The sequence below is a fragment of the Moschus berezovskii genome, chromosome 5 (assembly GCF_049115385.1).
Source record: "Moschus berezovskii isolate FMDL1 chromosome 5, NW_MosBer_1.0, whole genome shotgun sequence".
Taxonomy (NCBI): domain Eukaryota; kingdom Metazoa; phylum Chordata; class Mammalia; order Artiodactyla; family Moschidae; genus Moschus; species Moschus berezovskii.
The window spans coordinates 79,945,917-79,967,190 of record NC_142464.1 but is presented as its reverse complement, the minus strand read 5'-3'; the positions used below and the strand labels follow the sequence as shown (position 1 = coordinate 79,967,190).

General features: G+C 42.0%; 1 protein-coding gene and 1 non-coding gene across 5 annotated transcripts in view; both read left to right on the top strand.

Annotated features, from left to right (window-relative positions):
• Nucleotides 1-7,838, top strand: part of KDR (kinase insert domain receptor) — a 45,408-nt gene extending 37,570 nt beyond the window's left edge. For 3 of the 4 annotated variants that reach the window (XM_055434495.2, XM_055434494.2, XM_088836343.1), the window contains 3 exons: nt 3,477-3,576; nt 4,077-4,162; nt 6,164-7,838. In XM_055434495.2, coding sequence (XP_055290470.2) covers nt 3,477-3,576; nt 4,077-4,162; nt 6,164-6,386 — 409 coding nt within the window. In that variant the 3' untranslated portion in view covers nt 6,387-7,838. The remainder of the gene's footprint in view (nt 1-3,476; nt 3,577-4,076; nt 4,163-6,163) is intronic. The other variant, XM_055434496.2, reaches the window with a different exon arrangement.
• Nucleotides 7,839-19,355: 11,517 nt separating this feature from the next.
• Nucleotides 19,356-19,462, top strand: LOC129562249 (U6 spliceosomal RNA). Its single transcript, XR_008687165.1, has one exon. It is a non-coding gene; the product is annotated as a U6 spliceosomal RNA (small nuclear RNA).
• Nucleotides 19,463-21,274: the final 1,812 nt, after the last annotated feature.

Genomic DNA, 21,274 nt, shown 5'->3' with positions numbered 1-21,274 from the left:
GAAGCAGGGCTGCTAACATTTATCCTCAGAAGCGTGGACAAATGTGACACCACACTCCCAGCGCAGGCCTGGCTGCTATTTGCTGTCTGTGCTTTTTGAATTGGTCTTTGCAGTCCAGTTTCTCTTTTATCCAGCCATAATTTGAAAAATAAAATGGAAATTGGAATCTCTTGTCTGCATCCCCACTCAACCCCCTCCACCTTTTTCCCTTTTCTAAAAATAAGAACCACGGTCACATTTTAATCATTTAGGTTAAAAGAGAGGCAGAGTCCAGGCGTCTACACACTTCATTTCGATGCTCTCTTGTGGTTCTGCTTCCCTGAGGAGCAAGAGGAGAGGTTGGGGTGCCTCTCAGGGGACTTGTTTTCTTATCTTCATGTTGCCAGTCAAGAAGGAGAGCTGAGGTGTCTTTCTCACTTGCTTCCTGCATATAATTTTCAATTTCATTGTGTTATAAATAGAGCAGGACAGAGACATCCCTGTGGGAGCCAACCTCTTGATTTTTTGCCCCATTAACTATTTTAAAAAATATTTGTTCAGCATTTATTTAGCGAAGAGGCTGAGAGGTATGTGGGGGAAGGGTGGGGAGGAAGGACGGACCACTAGTGTCTAGACTCTGCTTTGTCTCTGATTTCCCTGTGGATCAGCTCCGGCCCCCAGTTTGCATGCTTCCTGCAAGAAAACACATTTTAATTGGGCTCATCTTCCTTACAGGGTAGTTTGGGGACCATCTGTGGTTGCTCCACTGTTTCCCCTGGGAGTTTCACCTCCCACTCCAAGGAGCTTATCAAAGATTTCTTTTCAGTTCTCTCCCAGAGAAAGGTTCTGGCACATACTTTTTTTTTTTCTTTCTCATTTTGGTTAATTGCTAGTGATGATTTAAATGCTCCTTGTAGCTTGATGCCAGGGACAGCCTGCTGGCTAGATGTTCCTGAGTTTGGCTCTGATATTAGACTGCTTGAAATGAACCTATCCTTTCTTCACTTTTTGTCTGTCTCACAGCCCACATTCCCCCTCCTCCACCCCATATCACTGTATGGTCAATGCACACATGGAAGCGAGCAGGGCTGCATGCATATCAGGTGCTTAATAAAGAATTGAACAATCATATCCAGTGCCCTTGTCTCCCTTCTCCTTCCTAATACTATTCCAAGGGCATCAATGTGGAGTGAGATAAAAACAAACAAAAACAACCCTGCATGGGCTCTGCTGCTGCTGCTAAGTCACGTCAGTCGTGTCTGACTCTGTGCGACCCCATAGACGTCAGCCCACCAGGCTCCCCCATCCCTGGGATTCTCCAGGCAAGAACACTGGAGTGGGTTGCCATTTCCTTGTCCAATGCAGGAAAGTGAAAAGTGAAAGTGAAGTCGCTCAGTTGTGTCCGACTCTTAGCAACCCCATGGACTGCAGCCTACCAGGCTCCTTCATCCATGGGATTTTCCAGGCAAGAGACTAGAAACCTAAATTTGAGTTCCAGTTCTAGTTATTTCCTCCCTAAGCCATCACTTCCTCTTTTCCAAATAAGAAATAAGAAAAACCTACTGTGAAGATTTCTTAAGTACAGATGCAACAATGTATATGAAAATGCCTTGTCAACTGGGACTGGCTGAGCAATGTTTGGAATTACTTGGCTCAGAAATCAAGAAAGTGGCCTTTCTAAAGCAGCTGCATTACTGCCCAAGCTCACCAACTCTGCTTGATGCTGGAACCCAAGTACCTCTGGAATCTGTGTACTTCTCCAGACCTGTGGGCATCACCTTTTGGTCAAGCTGCCCTTCCTTCTCCTAGATAAGTGGAACAGCTCCCTAATTGATCTCATGATTTCTGGTCTTACCTTCTGGAACACCTTTCTAAAAGGTGTATCTGACTTTGTCAATCTCATGCTTAAAATTCTTCAGTGGCTGCTCATTGCCCTCGGGATAATAATCCAGGTAGTCTAGTTATGTGATTTTGGACAAGTTCCTTAACCTTTCTATATCTTAGTTCCACATCTGAAGTTGGGCTAATGATACCCATCTAGAGAGGTACCATGGAGATGCCATGAGACAGTGGTTGAACATCATTTGACACAGTGCCTGGCACATGGGAGTCTCAATAGAGGGTTCCTGAATGAATGAATGATTGACTATGGTACCAATAATTTGGTAGAACTATGACTTTTAGGGACTGGATTTAGGAGAAGTAGGCTTTTCAATCTCCTTATTTTTAATACATCGTGTCCTCTTTGCCATGGGGTTTCCTGAGTGAGGATATCACTGGTGAATCTCATTCTTTGTTTGTAGAGGAAGAACCAGCCTCCTCAGGCAGGGGAGGAAGACTTGGTTTCCATTATCCTCCCTTGCCCAAATGAGTCCTCTCTTCACTTGGTCACAGAAAACACAAGGAATATGCAATATAGCTGAAAGGCTGCTAGGGTGGGTAGTACAGTGGGGTTCAAGTGAAGAGTGAATTTGCTGTCCCTTCCTATGAAAAAGACTTTGCTTCTCTCCACTTTTGCTGATTTTCACAAAATCAGTCAGACTCACCCAAAGTCACATGGTAGGGGGAAAAGCACCCCTAAGGAACAGGTGATGTGCTGTCTGACATGTCCTATCCTCTGGACTCTTGAAAGAAACTGGTAGTCTTTGGAATTCAAAGGAGGAAAACAAGCTTTGGTTGATGGATCATCACTCTTTCTAAGATCCTTTACCACCCACCACTGATCACCTCATTCATTCTCCAGATATCTTTGTGAGTAAGGGAAGGAAAGCTTTGGCCTGTACATCTTAAAGCTGGGGAAACAAGGACATAGAAATATATTCGTGGCTTTCCCAAGTCTTTGTGATCCATGGTAAACTTGGAAATAGTCGGAATATCTCATGATTCTCAAACTACAGCCCCAACTCTGTGGGCCAAAAATAGAAGATCGTGAGATTCAGCCCACCTCTACCCATTAAGTCTCTATTACATATAGCAGGAGAGGGTGGTTTCCAGAGTCTGCTGGGTTCAGCATCTTTTACTGAACCCAGTGAAATCTGGGAGTGTTTCCTCTGCCCATCTTTTGTGGAATGGTTGCTCTGTGGACGTTGTCTAGATAACTTGCCTAGGAGATGGCCAGAAAGATGTGAAACACTCAGCAATATGCTGAGAGCTTAGTGGAGGAACTGCAGGCAATCAGGAAGCCAAGTAGTAGGCAGCTGACCACTGAGTCTGCTGTTATTGTCTTCAGTCCAGCCCTGGACCTCAGAAGTAAGATTCAAAGGAAAGGGGACTCATCTCGGCCCCTCCGTTATATTATACTTTTAAATGGACTTTCACAGGAAATTAAGCCTTTGGTGTGTGCTAGTAGAGATTTTTGTTTTGTTTTTCTTTTTCCAGAGGATGTTTTGAAGGTCGCTATTAAACTTGTGGTTCAAAGATAATGAACTTAGGTATCACTTGTGGAATCTGCAGTCAACTATACCACTACTAAAATATAAATATTTGTTCTTTTGCAGTCAGTATCTGCAGAACAGCAAGCGAAAGAGCCGGCCCGTCAGTGTAAAAACATTTGAAGATATCCCGTTGGAAGAACCAGAAGTAAAAGTCATCCCAGATGTAAGTACATCTTTTAAAAATAGTCTTAGAAATAATACCAAAGATGAAACATTAGCTGGATAAATATTAGTCTAAGCATTAGAGTCTTGGAGCCTCATTATGAGGCTGCCCTTGTGGGTATGTATCTTGGGGTCCTTATAGTGATGGAACTTATTGGGTCGCCTTGTTTATTCCATAAGTGAAGCCCCTGGTTAAGGTTCAAGACAATTGAGCTTCATGCTCAATTCCACTGAAGTGTAAATAATATTATTGTGGAAAGAGGGATAGAAACGGGTCTCCTTAGCGTCTTCCTAAATTCCTCTCTCCTTCCAGGACTGGGTCTATTATGGAAGCAGTTGCTTCCTCTCATAGCCAGTACAGTTTCTGGCTATGATACCTTTACCTCTCTCTGCAGAACATGGAAATACTGTCTCAGAGATGGGTTAGGAAATCAGTTTGATTAAGTGATTGGTCAATATATACACTCAATCAACTGTGCCATCTCATTGTCTCTTAAAAAGGACAGCCAGACGGACAGTGGTATGGTTCTTGCATCTGAAGAGCTGAAAACCCTGGAAGACAGAACCAAGTTAGCCCCATCTTTTAGGTAAGGTTCAGCCAAATAGAAAAGACAAATTTCAAGGGGAATTTTTGGAAGGAACTTAGGACTTTGAGCATAAGTGCAGAGTTTTCCTTTTATTATATCTTTATCGGATAGGCAAATTTGCATCAACCTAACTAGGAAAGAACAGAAACAAACACATTACCTGGCAAGTCTAAAAAGAATCTGAAATAAGAGGATTTGGTTGGTTTTTACCAGATTTTATGTATACTAAGGAATTTCTGAGCATATTTGCTGTGGTCAGTGGTTTGTGTGATATTGGCTAAGTGACAAAGAGGTCATTGGCTTGATCTTTAATAAAACTCTTGAGATAGTTAAAATCTTTGTGGACTCTACAGTGAAGAATTTTCAAACCTGAACAGAAATGGGTGCACCTGTCCTTAAGTAAACCATTGTCTACTTGCTTAAGATATTTAAATACTGTTGGCTGAATTACTGAGTATTTAATTGTGGGGAAAACAGTGAATTTGGTTTTGAATATAATGTCTTCCACATGGTTCTATAGGAATTTGTAGTTGTTTTTGAATAGATGTACCTGCTTTTACAGTTGGCTTCCTGTCGCTCCCCTGGTAGTTCAATCAGTAAAGAATTTGCTTACAGTGCAGGAGACCTGGGTTCAATCCCTGGGTCGGAAGGATACCCTGGAGAAGGAAATGGCAATCCACTCCAGTATTCTTGCCTAGAAAATCTCATGGACAGAAGAGCCTGGCAGGCTATAGTCTTTGGGGTTGCAAGAGCTGGACATGACTTAACGATTAAACAACCACCACCTGCTTTTAACTTAATAAATAAATAAGAAACTCTGTATTTATAACAATAGTGGGATGCAGAATGGTTATTTATTTCCTGGCAGTTTCACTGGTATGAACTGAGAAGATTTGGATCTACTTATAATCTAACTGTTGGATAAAATGGGAGCCCCCTTGCATTATTGAGTGATGCTCATGTTAAGAAAAAAAAATTAAAATGTGACGTTGTGCAATTTTATCATTTGCCCTAAGCCCATGATGAGAAATTGTGAGAGCCAATTATATGTTTTATTCACCGATTCAAAGTATTTTATTTGCTTAGCAATGACTATGTACCATTCCATTGTCTGAGATACTAAGTCCATTGTATTGAGGTTGGATTGAAAGAAAAGATGCATTTCTAGTTATTTGAAATAACTTTTAAACCATATATGAACACAGAGTTAATAAAATCCTTTTTTTTTTTTTTTTTTGGTTTGTAACACGCATAGATTGGTAAAACACCTAGTAAGGGGGAAAATCACTATACTTCAGAATGACTTAAGCTCCACGCAGCCTACAGCCAGCTACAAAAGGCCTTTTTAAGCTTTTTTCTAAGCTTTGACATGATTACCATCTGTCACAATTCCACACCATTGAAAACATTTTCTGGTTGCTGCTGAGTGATCCAGTCCTCCATGCTTCCAAAGAATGTGGTTTTGATGAGTAAAAAGCAGTTTTTGACATGTCTAGCTTGATTGTACACACACGCTTCAGCTTACTAAAGTTTAAAGTTGCTCAAGAGTTTTATTAACACCATACACGGGCCTTGTGATCCCCTACTTGGCAGTGTGTGACAAGTACCGTTGGACTTTCAGAACATCCCAGTTTCCTCCCACGTCATGAAAGAGTCTCTTTGGCTCCTATTCTTGTACACAAACTTGTCAGTCTGCAAGGCCATAAAAAGGTTCCATTGGTTGGAGCCTTTGCATAATCCAAGAGAACTGCCTTTCATCTCATCTCAAGCTTGAAAGACTTGGACCCGAATAAGAGGACTTATCTGAAACTCAGATTTCATCCTAGTACCTGAAAATAGACATTGTCTGAGTAAACCTGCTATGTTGATTAACAAGTGGGAGGGATGGGCTGTGTCTCCAGGAAACTGACAGCCCACACGGGGTAGGGGACGGGGTTAGGATAAGATGCACAAGAACTGCCTTCTCTCTGCCAACTTATTTGGTTGCCATTTCTTCCGCAGTGGACTGATGCCCAGCAAAAGCAAGGAGTCTGTGGCATCCGAAGGCTCAAACCAGACGAGTGGCTACCAGTCGGGATACCATTCTGATGACACGGACACCACTGTGTACTCCAGCGAGGAGGCTGAACTTTTAAAGCTGATGGAGATTGGGCCGCAGGTTGGCAGTGCAGCTCCGATTCTCCAGCCTGACTCTGGGACCACACTGAGCTCTCCTCCGGTTTAAAAGGAGGCACCTGTGTCCTCCAGTCCTGGAAATCACACGAGAGGTGCTGCTCCGATTTTCAAGTGTTGTTCTTTCCACCAACCAGGAAGTAGCCACATTTGATTTTCATTTCAAAAAAAGGACCTCAGACTACAGGGAGCCAGTCCCTTAGGCATTTCCTGAGATGCTTGTGACCCAAGAATGTGTTTGTGTCTTCTCCCCGTGTTGACCTTATTCTTTTTTTCATTCATTTAAAAAGCACGGTGGATGCACCCTACCCTGGGTTGCCCCAGGGGTTGCAGCAAAAGAAGTTCAAGAAATGACTTCACCCTCAGAGAAGCAGCAGTGCCCGGGGAGAGGACACCTCGTAAAACTAGAAGATAAACCAGGCAATGGAAGTGCTTTAGGTGTTGAAGATGGGAAAGACCTTTAGAGCTAAATCCATCTAGGAAGCTTTGCTTGTTGGAGCCACGTCTTACCTGTGGGGTTTGGATTGATGGAAAGGAAGATGCTGGCTTGCTTTGGGAGCGCCCTGGAACCTGCGCATGTGTTGTGTTGGCTCTGGTGTGGAGGTGGTGGACAGAGGGTTTGTGAGGAAATGTAAAGGCTTCAGACAAGGTGACTGGTTTTAGAAGGTTGCGTGCTCTTCCCATTTGGGCTAAATGAGAGTTCCTTGTGCTGTTTCCGACTCCTAATGAGAGTTCCTTCCGTTCTCTTACGTGTCTCCTGGCCGAGCCCCAGGAAGGAAATGATGCAGCTCTGGCTTCTTGTCTCGAGACGGATCCTTCACTCAGGATGCCACAGAAAAGGACACTCAGACGGAGGCTCTGTGTCGCGTTGAGGATTTCTGACTGTGTGAACCAGCCTCTGTCCTGATGTGATATGTCTGAGCCTGAACGCAGTAGATTCGGTGTGGAGCTGTGGTGTCAAAGCTTCAGGAAGGATTTTACTCTCTTATTCCTTCTCCCCTCTCCGCGTCTTCCCCCTTCCCTTCAGTATTTTCCTGACTGTCCCTTCCCCACCTCCCCGCTCCCAGCCAGTCAGTATTCTAGTCATTTGACCTGTACGCCCTGGTAAAATATGATTTGGTTTGTTCACTCCCTGAGTAATTCTTAGCCAGATTTCAAAATTACCTTGTAGCCCAAGTTATAACAATACCTATTGTATTATTTAGACTTTTAACATGTAAAGCTCTTTCTGCTGGTTCTTCCCTTATTCTTTTCTTTTTAAAAAAGATGTATTTTCTGTTTGGTACCATAGTATGAGAGGCTGGGAGCAATGGCTATAAAACATGCTATGGCACATATATTTATAGTCTGTTTATGTAGAAACAAATGTAATATATTAAAACCTTATATATAATGAACTTTGTACTATTCACATTTTGTATCAGTATTATGTAGCATAACAAAGGTCATAATGCTTTTAGCAATTGATGCCATTTTATTAAAAAAAAAAAGTGAAAAACTCAAAGGAATCCTTTGCAAGTTTGCATCACTACACCCATCATTTCTCTCACTTCTGAAATGGAGGAGGGAGATTCCAACAGTGGCTTGTTCTCTTACTCTTCTTATAGAGGATATTTTCATAAAATGCTTATATACTTTATAAACAAATGTATTCTTAGTTTAAAAAAATACAATAGTATAATACTATCACAGCTGTCTTGAGGGTGAATATTTCTGGCTTGAGGTAAAATTGCTTCTCCTCCTCTTCTTCATAGCACAAATAATTTACACACACACACATACTCTTGTTAAATTCCAAGCACTTTTGAGATTCTTAAAACATGGACTGGGAGACATGTGATAAGTACTCTAACAGTATTTCTGGCTCTCTGGTAACCCCGTGCCTCTCAGAACAGCCAACCATGAAAATCAGGGACCAGGATATCTGAGAAAGGTGACCAGACCCAGCAGTGCAGGGAAGCATGGAGTATATTTATAGTTTTCAATAACACTTTACTCTATCCTTATGATGCTTCCCTGGTGACTCAGACAGTAAAAATCTGCCTGCAATACAGGAGACATGGGTTTGATCCCTGGGTCGGGAAGATCCCCTGGAGAAGGGAATGGCAACCCTCTCCAGTATTCTTGCCTGGAAACTCCATGGACAGAGAAGACTGCTGGACTACAGTCCATGGGGTCGCAAAGAGTCGGACACTACAGAGTGACTAACACACACCATCCTTACAGTGTCAGAACCTCTGATCCAACATTGCCATTTTGAGTGATTACTTTTGCTTGAATTCAGTGAGTAGAGTTATCTAAAGATTATTGGCACTGAAGAGTAGTCCTATTCTTTGTGGGATTTTTTCATAAAAGATTTTGAAATGTTTATATAGTCAAAAAATATGCCTAGGTATATTTTTAAGTGTCGTCTAAGTTTTTAAAATCATATTGAGGAAGATCTTCCCAATTCTAAAATAACGCAAAATTCTAAATTGTCTTTTTTCTTTTATTACATTGAAATCCTTTGGGGATTTGGGAGTGAGGATGAGATGGTTAGGTAGCATCATCGACTCAATGTACGTGAATTTGAGCAAGCACCAGGAGACATGAAGGACAGGGGAGCCTGGGTGCTGCCATCCATGGGGTCACAAAGAGTTGGACCTGACTTAGCTACTGAACAGCAACAACGATGGACGGAGGTAGGGATCTAGCTTTGTTTTCTTCAAGCAGTTGTAGCAGCGTCATTTATTAAATATACCTCTTTCTCCCTGTGGTTGGGGAAATACACATTGTACCATTTTTCAGACCCTATCATTTCACTTAGACGTTCTGTACAACTTTATGATGGAAAAGAGGGTAGTTCCAGGTTTGTGTGGCTCCTGGGCACTGCACTTACTGATTGAGCCATTGGCTGGAGTTAGTGAGGCAGGGTCTTCTGAGAGATGCTAAACTGTAGGTCAGGTCTGGTCTCGTCTTTGCTATTGTTACAATGTTGTCCAGTAAATGAATGGAAGGAGGGTCTAGGCTATTCAAGATGGAGAAGACCTCACAGAAAAACAGAATTTTCTTCATTTTAAGAAGAAGAGATTGTGTTTCTCATAAGCGGCCCCTGGCACTGTTTCCAATGCCGGGGGTTTGGATTCAGTTGAAACGTCACACTTCATAAAGAAATGCTTTCAGCAACTCGGACAGAATAATTCAGAGGGGAGGTTTAGCCCTCCCCTTCTTTCTTCTGTTTCCCATGCCCCTTGTTCTTAGCTCCTTTTCTCTCCTCATTTGCCCCTGTATTGAAAAGAACCTTGTAGCTTTTAAAAGTGCTTCCTGGATGGCCTTATTTTCAAAATTTTCACTGGAGACATTTGGTGTGTTTTAGGTGAGGCCACACTGTCTCCCCTTGGCTCCTGGCCGCTCTCATTTTCTTCCTTGATTTGCTTTGTTCTTCTCCCTCCTCTCCAGCCCCCTTGCCCTTTCCCCTTCTGTTTCTCTCTTTCTGCTAAACTTCCCCTCCTCTCAACCTTCCCACCTCCCCCACCACCAGCAGCCTTTCTCCCCAAACACACCACAGGAGAGAGGAGAGTGGTGGGAGGTTTAAGTTCATTACCCACAGAGTAGCTTTGCTTATCAATGCATATTCCTTTGTTTCAATGAAAGAAGAAAAGTAAAAATCTAAAACCCACCACTTTGTAGTTAGCCCAGTTTTCCTGTCTCCCCTAGTATGTCTTAGAAGTCTCATTCAGATATTTATCACCCTGATTGTAAAATGCAGCAAACCCAAAAAGCTAATGCCTTTTCAGAGAGTAGCTCTTTTTTAAAAAACAAATTTCTCTATTTTGTTTTAATTGGCATATAATCAGAGAGTAGCTGTTAATATACAACTTTTCACATTTATGTGCCCTTGTGCCATAGGGGCAGTAGGCATATCATGCCCAGGCTTTCAGGTAAGGAGTGAGCACAGATTAAAGGGGCTTCCAATCTGTTTTTATAAAGTTGTGTTTTCTACATGACTCTCTGCCACAAAAAGGGTTTAGACATAAGTGACAATCTGGGCAGTCTTTGTGAAAGTAATTTTAAGCCTGATGTTTTGGAGGGAAAGTTACAGAATGCTCCTATGTAATAGTGGTTAAAAAGGTAACCTAAAGACATTTACTCTGGTTTTGATCAGAATGGAAAGAAGAAGAGAAATCTGAAGTAGCAACTTGGAGAGAAATACAACAGTCAAGTTAGCCTGAAGTTCTGGAGCTGAAGTGGTAGAACATAACAGACTCGGCTGAGGTCTGACTCAGAGATAAGAAAGGGCTCTGAGTTAGGGAAGACTTATTCTAAGGAAGACTGTTGATAAGATGAGGATTACAGTAAACTGTGACAGATATGAGTGAATGTTACTGAGAAGACATCAAATTGTATCTCAGATTTTCTTCTTATATTTTTAAACACAGCGTATGACCTTTCTGTGATTTCTTGATACCTGTAGAACAGCATTACGTTCAGTAGTTTCACTCATAGTTTTTGGTTTAAAAATAAAAGGATGAAAACATACGGTTTGATTTTTTTTTTATGTTAGTCTCACGTTTTGTTTATACTAAATTCTTTAGACCCTATGACAGCATACTTACTAGAAACTGGTGACAGCATACCCCCAGATATGCTGAACTGTTGGAAGGTCTCGACTTTTGGATGCACTACAAAAAGAAAAAGGCAGAGGATGAGACGCTGACCTCTGCTCCACTTTTGTCCCATTCTTTGCTCTTTGTCCTCTCCCTTCTTCAAGGAGTCATATTTGGGGGGAATAAATCCAGGAAAGGGGGTTGAGTTCTTCAGTGGGAAGGATAGTAGCACTGACTGACTGATCCCATGTGCGTTTCACAGAAATGTGGGGTAAGAAATGACTCATCAAGAACCCTCTGAGCCATTGTTAGGGAGAGAGATTTCATGGGAGCCTGGTGCTTTGCATAGGGAATCTCATTAAGCCAAAATGACTTATCATGACAAAGGGGATTGAAAACATTCTGTGCATTGCCACAGAAAGAGCAGAAATGGACTTATGAAAGCCCAGACCCAATGTTGAGAATTCAGGCTGGATGCACAGTGGGCAACAGCGTTCCACATTCATTGCCTAAGCTAACGAGAAAACTGGCAGCCTGTAGTGGGAAAGCAGGCCTTCCAGAGAAATCAGGACCAAAGACTCAACCCTTAATACTCAATTATAAGCAAGTAATATTTGTTTGCATTTAACTGTACTTTAAAACTGTTACATTGTGCCAGACACTCTTTTGAAAAGAGTTTATTAATATTAACCCATTTAATTAATAGAGACTCTAAAGCAAGATATAAGCATCACAGTGTAGATTGGGTGGCAAGCTCATGTAGGAGACATTGAAGGAGCTCATGGATGGTTTCTACAAATGTTTGTTAGGCATTTACTATGTGCCAGGCACCTTAACAGTGGTCAGAACTGTCTTCTTAGATGCTTGGGTTAAAAGTTATTAGCAGAACCCTGGAAAGGAGGAATTTCAATCTTATCCCAGAATTCTCTACATATTCCTAGCGTATCCCTTTAACCAATTGAGCATATTTCTCATCATTGGCTCATTCTTCTTTCAGTCATTTTTGAACAAAGATCTGAGTTCTAGGACATTTCTAGGTATTATAATACATAGATTCTACCATGGGGGGACTTAACCTGACTTTAGAGTCAGAATGCTCATGGCGAAAATCAGGTAAGAAGCTCTTTGACAGAAGGTTGGAGGAATGAGGCCTTTCTTGGTCTGGTTCACCTCATGTTGAAAAATTTGCATTTCACTTATATAGCAAGAGGAGATTCTGATAATGCATTCGGAAGAATTCCGTGTTGGCAGGCATTGTATGGCAACACGGAATCTTTTGTTTTGTCATAAGTAACATTGTTTGACCTTCATACTACTCTTCCACATTTTAAACTTTTCCAGTTTGTGAACATTCGAAGTACAGAAAGAGTAAATTCCATCACTGCCGTTAGTTTTACTAGGAATTCTTCAGTAGGGATTGCTGTATACAATGACCTTCCCTTGGGTATTTCAAAACATTATTAGGTAAGGTGTAACATTTCATAAATATATCTGTTTTACAAGTCAAAGTGTGCTCCTGTATAAACCAACTTGAGAATCTTTTAAGCAGCATATACCTGAAGTCAATAGAAATAGAATTTTCTTTTAGTTCAGTCACTGTGAATAGATCATGATACATTTCTGTACCTTCCCCCCAGCCCCAACCTCTGCTGTCTAATGTGGTTGGCAAATTGCCTTGAGGACTTGTCATGAAGACAGAAAAAAAGATCCTCATTCTTCCCTTATCTCTGCATTTATCAGTAAATTTCAACGTTCTGCCCAGCTTTCACTCTTGTAGTCTTCTGCACTGCAGGAGAGTTTATTGCTTCTCTGATTGATGAACAAGACAAGATGTCATGCTAGGAACCATTCCTGAGTCAGAACTTACAGAATTAGCAATGTTCACTTTAAAAGGAAGTACTGATAAGTATTAATTTCGGATGACATATATATTAGAACAAGTTTAATAGAGTTTTTAGATAAACATATATTATGGATTCCACTTTCATTATGTTTCTCTCTTTCATGGTGATAAACAATTAGCTCTGCTACTGCTAAGTCACTTCAGTCGTGTCCGACTCTGTGCGACCCCATGGACTGCAGCCCACCAGGCTCGCCCATCCCTGGGATTCTCCAGGCAAGAACACTGGAGTGGGTTGCCATTTCCTTCTCCAATGCATGAAAGTGAAAAGTGAAAGTGAAGTCGCTCAGTCGTGTCCGACCCTTAGGGACCCCACGGACTGCAGCCTACCAGGCTCCTCCATCCATGGGATTTTCTAGGCAAGAGTACTGGAGTGGCTTGCCATTGCCCAGCTCTGCAGTCACTCAAATCTGAGTAGCCTGAAAGAGAAATAACCTTGATCGTGGATTGTCTACCATATGCCAAGCATTGAACTAGTCACTCCATATATACTATCTCATTAAATCCTTGTCATGGCCCTTGTGTTAGGTGCGATCATCACCAGGTTACAAGTGAAGGCTGGCAGTTAAAATTTGAAGCCCCAGGAGGCAAGGTCATGCCAGGATTAGATCTTGTCTACTTGTATCTTGAGGACATGCTCATATTTGGGATGGGAATCAGGATGGAATCCTGATGGAAGGCAGTGCACTGACTTGTCTTCTGATAAATCAAAACCAAAGAAAAGATACATGTGAAAGTGGTACCTTTAAGTGTCTTAGTGTTTTTTTTAATATAATTTTATTTATTTTTGTCTGTGCTGGATCTTTGTTGCTGCGTGAGGTTTTCTCTAGGTGAGGTCCTTGGGCTTCTCATTATAGTGGCTTCTTCTGTTGCAGGGCACAGGCTCTTGGGCACGCGGGCTCCAGTAGTTGCAGCACCCAGGCTCAGTAGTTGCATTTCCCAGCTCTAGAGCACGGCTCAGTGGTTGTGGCTCACAGGCTTAGTTACTCCGCAGCATGTGGGATCTTCCCACACCAGGGATTGAACCTGTGTCTGCCGTATTGGCAGACAGATTTGTTACCATTGAGCCACCAGGAGAAGACTGTCTTAGTTAATATATGGTTGCCTTCAGGATTCCCATCTTTCAGGCAGTTTTATCTATAAATTAAATCCATTTTGACTAACTGTAAAAGCTCAGTGTTACCATAAACATCTGATTGCCAGAGGGAAGAAAGTATGTTATTTACTAGCTGAATGGTCTCATGCAAATTGCTTAACTGCTTTGAGTCTTCCTTTCCTCAGCCTGATGAGGATTAAATGATGTATGTATATAAGACATCCACCATACTGCCTGATAAGTGGAAAGTATTCAATAAAGGTAATTATTTTCCTATGATGATGCTGGGGATAGGGAAATTAAGTTTATAGTGTGTTGAATGATTCAAAGATTGCTAATTAACTTACCATTGACAAACTGGATGGAAGCCTCCAGTGGAATTTTCTGCCATCCCTGGTCCCCTGGATTTGAAGACCGGCATAAGGACTTAGCATGAGGAACAAATTGCTGTATGACAAGTGCCTGGGAAGACCGAAGTGTGACAGAGTCAGGATTCAGAAAAACTCACTGGTCAGAGACTCAAATAAATTAATTGGATTTTTCTGCACATATTTTTGGGATGGGGCACCACAGTTTAGCAATAACTTTACATTGGTTTACAAATATCAGTTTGTCCCAAATCAGCTAGCCAGTGACGAATTTGCTAAGAATCAGTTTGTCAGATACTTGGTTTGCTTAATAATTAACTCATCAAGTTCTATGTATATGTATGACTGAGTCCCTTCACTCTTTTTTGTGTGTGTGTGTGGTTTTTTTAAAAATTTATTTATTTTAATTGGAGGCTAATTACCTTACATTATTGTATTGGTTTTGCCATACACTGACATGAATCTGCCCTGGGTATACATGTGTTCCCCATCTTGAACCCTCCTCCCGCCTCCCTCCCCATCCCATCCCTCTGGTTCATCCCAGTGCACCAGCTCCGATCATCCTGTATCATGCATTGAACCTGGACTGGCGATTCATTTCACATATGATAATATACATGTTTCAATGCCATTCTCCCAAATCATCCCACCCTCACTCTCTCCCACAGAGACCAAAAGACTGTTCTATACATCTGAGTCTCTTTTGCTGTCTCATATACAGGGTTATCATTACCATCTTTCTAAATTCCATATGTATGCGCTAGTACACTGTATTGGTATTTTTCTTTCTGGCTTACTTCACTCTGTATAATAGGCTCCAGTTTCATCCACCTCATTAGAACTGATTCAAATGTATTCTTTTTAATGGCTGAGTAATACTCCATTGTGTATATGTACCACAGCTTTCTTATCCATTCGTCTGCAGATGGACATCTAAGTTGCTTCCATGTCCTGACTATTATAAACAGTGCTGCAATGAACATTGGAGTACATGTGTCTCTTTCAATTCTGGTTTCCTTGGTGTGTACGCCCCGGAGTGTGATTGCTGGGTCATATGGCAGTTCCATTTCCAGTTTTTTAAGGAATCTCCACACTGTTCTCCATAGTAGCTGTACTAGTTTGCATTCTCACCAACAGTGTAAGAGGGTTCCCTTCTCTCCACACCCTCTCCAGCATTTATTGCTTGTAGACTTTTGGATAGCAGCCATTCTGACTTCACTTGAAACTATACAACATTGTTAATCAGCTATACAGCAGTAAAAAATAAAAAGTTTAAAAGTTATTAAAAAATAATGGAAGAAACAGCACTGGGGGATGGGGTATAGAAGAACTCTGTTCTTTCTATGCAGTGTTCCTGTAAATCTAAAGCTGTTCTAAAAAATAAAATCTTAAAAAAGTGAAAAGAAATTATCAATAAGCCCCCAAATTAAAAAATTATCTATAAAGTTTACGTCAATTTGTACTGACAATTTCTGTGAAGTTGTAATGGATTGGTTTTCACTCTATCTTCATAAAAGAATTTTATGGAAACTTCAAGTTTTCAGAAATTGATGGACATAGGCTTACATTTCCCATGAATACATTTAATCATTTTCAATGATTCATTCAAATTCATCAATTTTAGCATAAAATGATAATATTTATTTGCCATTTATATGTAAATTCTGTAAAGGGATCCAAACTAATTACACTGATTTGAAACGCTGAACTTTTGTTTCTGACTACTAGAAATACTAGATGAATGCTCATATGCCCATTGAGGCATTGTGAAATGACATTCAAAGCAATTGGAAGAACTTAAAAGTGGCTGGAGCAATTCTATTGTATTAAGAATGTTAGCTTCATTAAGACAAGAATTTCTGTCTATTTTGTTCATTGCTTCATCTCCAGTGTTTAGAACGATGTCCAGACAGTGGTAGGTACTCAGTATCTGTGGAAGGCAATGATAAAATCTATCATTTGGTAGATAGAACTTTAGCCAATTGGCTCTCTGCAAATTGATTTTTGGCATTTTAGCTTGCTTCCCTAGGCATCAGCAAGGGCAAAACACCTTAAGGACTTTTGTTGACTGCATTTTCAGGGTATGTTGGGGTTTCCAAAGAGGTGAGGAAATTTTAAGTTGTATAACTAGGTAAGTATGGGGAAATAAAGAAGGGAGGGTTCCTACTGTCTCCAAGCTGATCAGACCAGCTTAATTCTATCTTTCCATTCTTGTAACCACACTTAAGAGTTAACAGGTTGCCTCACACCCAGAGGATGGTGCCTGTGACGGCCTTACATATAGAATGGTTGGCAAACTGGAACTAGTTGGACTGGAGAAGATGTAAGGGACTAAGCAAGGACTCTCGTTTCATATATGAAGAGGTGTCCGTGGAGAGTATTCTGACTTTCTTCTGTGTTCCCAAATGGTGATTAGACCAGTGGATAAAAACCATGAGAACAGCAGACCCTGGGTCATCTGATGCCTAATGCTCTTTCCTTTGTGCCTCCCAGGGTTTGCCTTCCCTATAGTAAGAAGAGACTGTTCTGTGAGGTTGTTGGAAAGGAGTTAGGGAGTTATAAGAGTTGAGGATCAGAGTACTAGTTGACTCAGCTGGTTTCCAAGTTCCCTTTCTGCCCAGAATATTAGAGACAAAGAAGTTGAGTGCTTGAATAAGACAGACTCGTGTTTGGATCCCGGCTCCACCATGTAGTAGCTAAGTGATCATGTACAAAGCACATGTACAAGGGTCTGTGAGCCTCTGTTTCCTCAGTCATGCAATGGAGATAACAACAGTACAGACCTCAAAAGGTTGTGGTGAGTATTAAGTAAAGATGTAAAGCTTTTAGTACAGTTCCTGGCACCTAAGTGCTTGACAAGTACCTTACTTATTACTATGAATCAGTGAAAACGAATGTACCAGTTCTTTTTCCAAGAGATGATAATCAAGGTTTCAGTCTCCAATTGTTAAAAGTAGACACTTCTAAGAGTTCACCAAGTTCTTCTCAGGGTAGGGAAGTTATTTTCTGTTTTCAAAAGAGCTGCGTCCACAGAGGATGCCCAACTGTATACACAACACTTCAGTCCTTGCTGTGGATTCCAGACTTCTGCTTTGTTCAGGGGCCTGGGCGGAATGGAGACAGGAAGAGGCGCTGAGACACAGTGGCCGAGGAGCAGGAGTCCAGGCCAGGTCAAGTAGGGAAGTAGCCCCATGAATCACAGGCTGGAAAACTCCAGCAGGGCCCCTCTGGCTCCAGGCTCCTCTCACTGGGAGACATTTCCTGCTCTTTGCGCTCTGCCGACCCCCCTCCCCCAGGAGTTCCTTAAGACAAGGTCTCTCACTGAATTGTTATAACCCAGTGGAAGGAGTGTTTTTAGTGTCTGCCAAGGGCAGGAATCTCCCAAGACTTGTGATAACTGTGTGTGAAACAAGTTGGTTCTCCGGCTGGAGCCCACCTTGCCATCTTGGCAAAAGAAGCCATTAGTGTTAACTGGTTTCCTCACGGGTTAGAGGGATTAGCTCCTAAGTGAGTTAAAAAGCCATGTGTTAGTGCTTCCACAGCACCCCGGGAACAGGCAGAGGCGTCACTGTGATTTTGCATGAGGTGCTCGTGAATCCCCCAGGCTTTGACAGCACAAGAAATCACCTGGTGAGAGGAGCTGATGTGAGCCACCCTGGCCCTGAGGGTCCTTCGACAGGTTTATGGAGGGCAGAAGGCAGGGAAGAAGCTCCTCCCTTGGCTCGGGGCTCTGAGCTGGTTCAGGTTGCGACACTGTTCAGGCCCCTGCAGCCTGATGAGGCCCCAGACTCTCTTGGGGTCATTTGGAAGCAGCCCAGGCCCTCTAACATTTGGCTCTGATAAGGATCTCACTCTCCAAGATAAGGAGCTGTTTAGGGGAATCTGAGGAAGCCCGGGGTTTGTTTCCTTAAAGCTGCACAATGTAAAGTGTGATCCCTACACAGATGCAATTAGCTGTTAAACATATTAAGTTGTGAGGAAGGGGTGCTCTGCTGGCTCATAAATGAATGTGAGTCTGTCCCAGGGGGACTGAGGGCAGGTATCTTTTCCTGCCAGATCATTAGAATGGTGACAGATAATGGATCAAGAGGCTGAGCTTTCCGCAGTTTCAGCAACCACAAAGCCCCTGAGGAGGAAGGACCTGGGGAGCCACAGCCACCAAGGACCAATTTGTTTCCCTTATATCGGCAGGGTGAGAGTCACCTCTGAGAGAGGCTTTGAAGTCCCATCACTGTTCCATGTTGCAGCCAGCTCGCTCAGCGTCTCCTGCTAACACAGGCTTTGGCACTGTGGCATTAGGTTGCCAGGTGATCTTGGTGAAGGTTGAGTGCCCTCCAGAATGGCCAGCTGTGGATGCCTGGCAAGGCCATTAAAGCTGAATCTGAGCATTTCTTGGTGGTCCAATGGCTAAGACTCCATGCTCCCAATGCAGGGGGCCCAGAGTCCATCCCTGGTTAGGGAACTAGATCCTGCATGCTGCAACTAAGATTTCATGTATTGCAACTAAGACCTGGCACCGTCAAATAAATAAATAAAAATAAATGTTAAAAAAAAAAAAAAGAGTTCCCTTCTGCTAAAGAAATAAAGCTGCATCTGTCAGAAGGAGATTCAAAGTCTCATTTCTGGGCAAGTAGCTACTAAATGGCCCTCCCCTCAAGTACCAATGGCACCTCCTCATAACCTCCAATGATTTCATAGAAATAACAGAAACAATATTAATAAATTATTAGGAACTTAGTCTGTGCTAGGCTGGGTACAAAGCAGTTTATAAAAATATAGTCTTTGTAACCAGCCTATGAGCCAGGTACTAATATTATCACCAATTCACAGACGAAGAAATAGAAGTTTTGGCAGGTTCACTGATTTGTACAAAACTGTACACTTAGGAAGAAATAGTGGGTTTAGGTTTTAATCCCAGAAGCTGATTCAAGTGCTGAAACTCATAGTAAATATCTTAGGACCCATTAGAAACATCTTCCACTAGGCTTGTGGAGAAATTTGCCATTCCTCAGACTCCAGTTGGTATCAAGACCAACCCAAAATAAGATTTATTACAAAAATATGTTGTAGAGTGCTCGCCTCGGCAGCACATATACTAAAATTGGAATGATACAAAGAAGATTAGTATGGCCCCTGCACAAGGATGACATGCAAATTCATGAAGTGTTCATATTTTTGGGTGAAACTGGAGCCTATTATACAGCGTGAAGTAAGTCAGAAAAAAAAAACCACACCAATACAGTATATTAATGCATATATATGGAATTTAGAAAGATGGTAACGATGACCCTATATATGAGACAGCAAAAGAGACATAAATGTAAAGAACAGACTTTTGGACTCTGTGGGAGAAGGCGAGGGTGGGATGATTTGAGAGAATAATTGAAACATGTATATTATCATATGTGAAATAGATCGCCAGTCCAGGCTCGATACATGAGACAGGGTGCTCAGGGCTGGTGCACTGGGATGACCCTGAGGGATGGGATGGGGAGGGGAGTGGGAAGGGGGTTCAGGATGGGGAACACATGTACACTCACGGCTGACTCATGTGAATGTATGGCAAAAACCACCACAATATTGTAAAGTAATTAGCCTCCGATTAAAATAAATAAATTTAAAAAAAATACGTTGTAGAGCCCATATCAATATGCTCTTCTCCACCCCCTGCTTTGTCAGCCTGATTTAGCCTGACCTTCAGAAACTCATTTGGGGCTCAAAAAAAAGTCATAGTTAACTTTACATTATTTGGGAACTTTTTAAGATGGTGTGAGAGCAAAGCAATCAGTGAAAACACTGGTAATTATTTCTTTGAGTATTTTCATATTTTATAGCTACAGTGTTTTTTGGTTTTTTTTTTTGGCAAATGGCCTGTTTTTCAGGTGGGATGCTGGGGAAATCATTGGAAGTTAAGATTTTGGATTTTTAAGCAGAATCTAGGAAAGCCTCTTTCCTTTGAATTAGCTAACTAACACTCCAACTGTCAGGCTCTCCGGAGTTTGTGTGCCTGGGCAGGATAAGATGATTAAGGGTTGGCTGGGTGGCAGATGGCAATTTCTGAAGTGACATTCTCTTTCTCTTCTGGGCTCCTCTATGCAGCTTCCAATCAGAAATATTTGAATACTGATGATGTCTGATCTAAGATTCCAATGTGCATTCCCTGCCAAAGCAGGTTGTGATGTGATGGCTTAGTGATGTCACTGCTCTCTTTGAGATGCTGGCTGGACCTTCTGTCCACTAGCTTGTGATGGGAGATTCCTAGAGACTGATTCACTCTAAGTGGAAGCTTTGTCAGTCTCTCTTAAATGATGAGAGAGTCTCCCACCAGGCACTTAATTAAAAGTCTCAGCTCACTGCCGACCTTCACAAGCTGCTGAAGTTCTTAACCCATGGTTTCCCTCAAACTCTGCACTGGATGTAAAATGCTAAGTCCACAGAGGAGGACAGTATGACTGCCTTGAGCATTTAGTGCACCAGATGACAGGAGTTTGTGCGAAAGACTTAGGATGACAAGAAAGTAAGTGGCTTTGTGGTCAGTAAGAACCAGGTGGGACTGGAGTAGCGTGACCAGGTCAGCCAGGCTGTGCTGAAACAAAAACAATGCTTACTCCATATCTTATCAATTGCCATTTTGTGTGACTTAAGCCCAGTATTAATTTTTTTAAAAAGAGTGTGTGGGGGTGGAGTGGGGCAGGCATGGACGGAAATCTAAATGCTGTCATACTCATTTCCAGAGCCTTCAGGAGATAACATCCCACCAGGAGCCGTGTGGGGGCACTTAGGGTAGCCTTGCCCTAGGGCGAAATAATAATTGCAAAGTGATCTTTACATTTTCTGATAAAGCTCTGCCTCTTGCTACTAGCAAAAGCTGAGAACATCGCATTTGAGTTCAGCACTAAAAGCAGCAGGGAGTGTTGAGATAAACCATACAATTACTAACTAACTTGCTGTTTAATGGCATGAAAACCATGAGTAGTGTGGTGGGTCTGA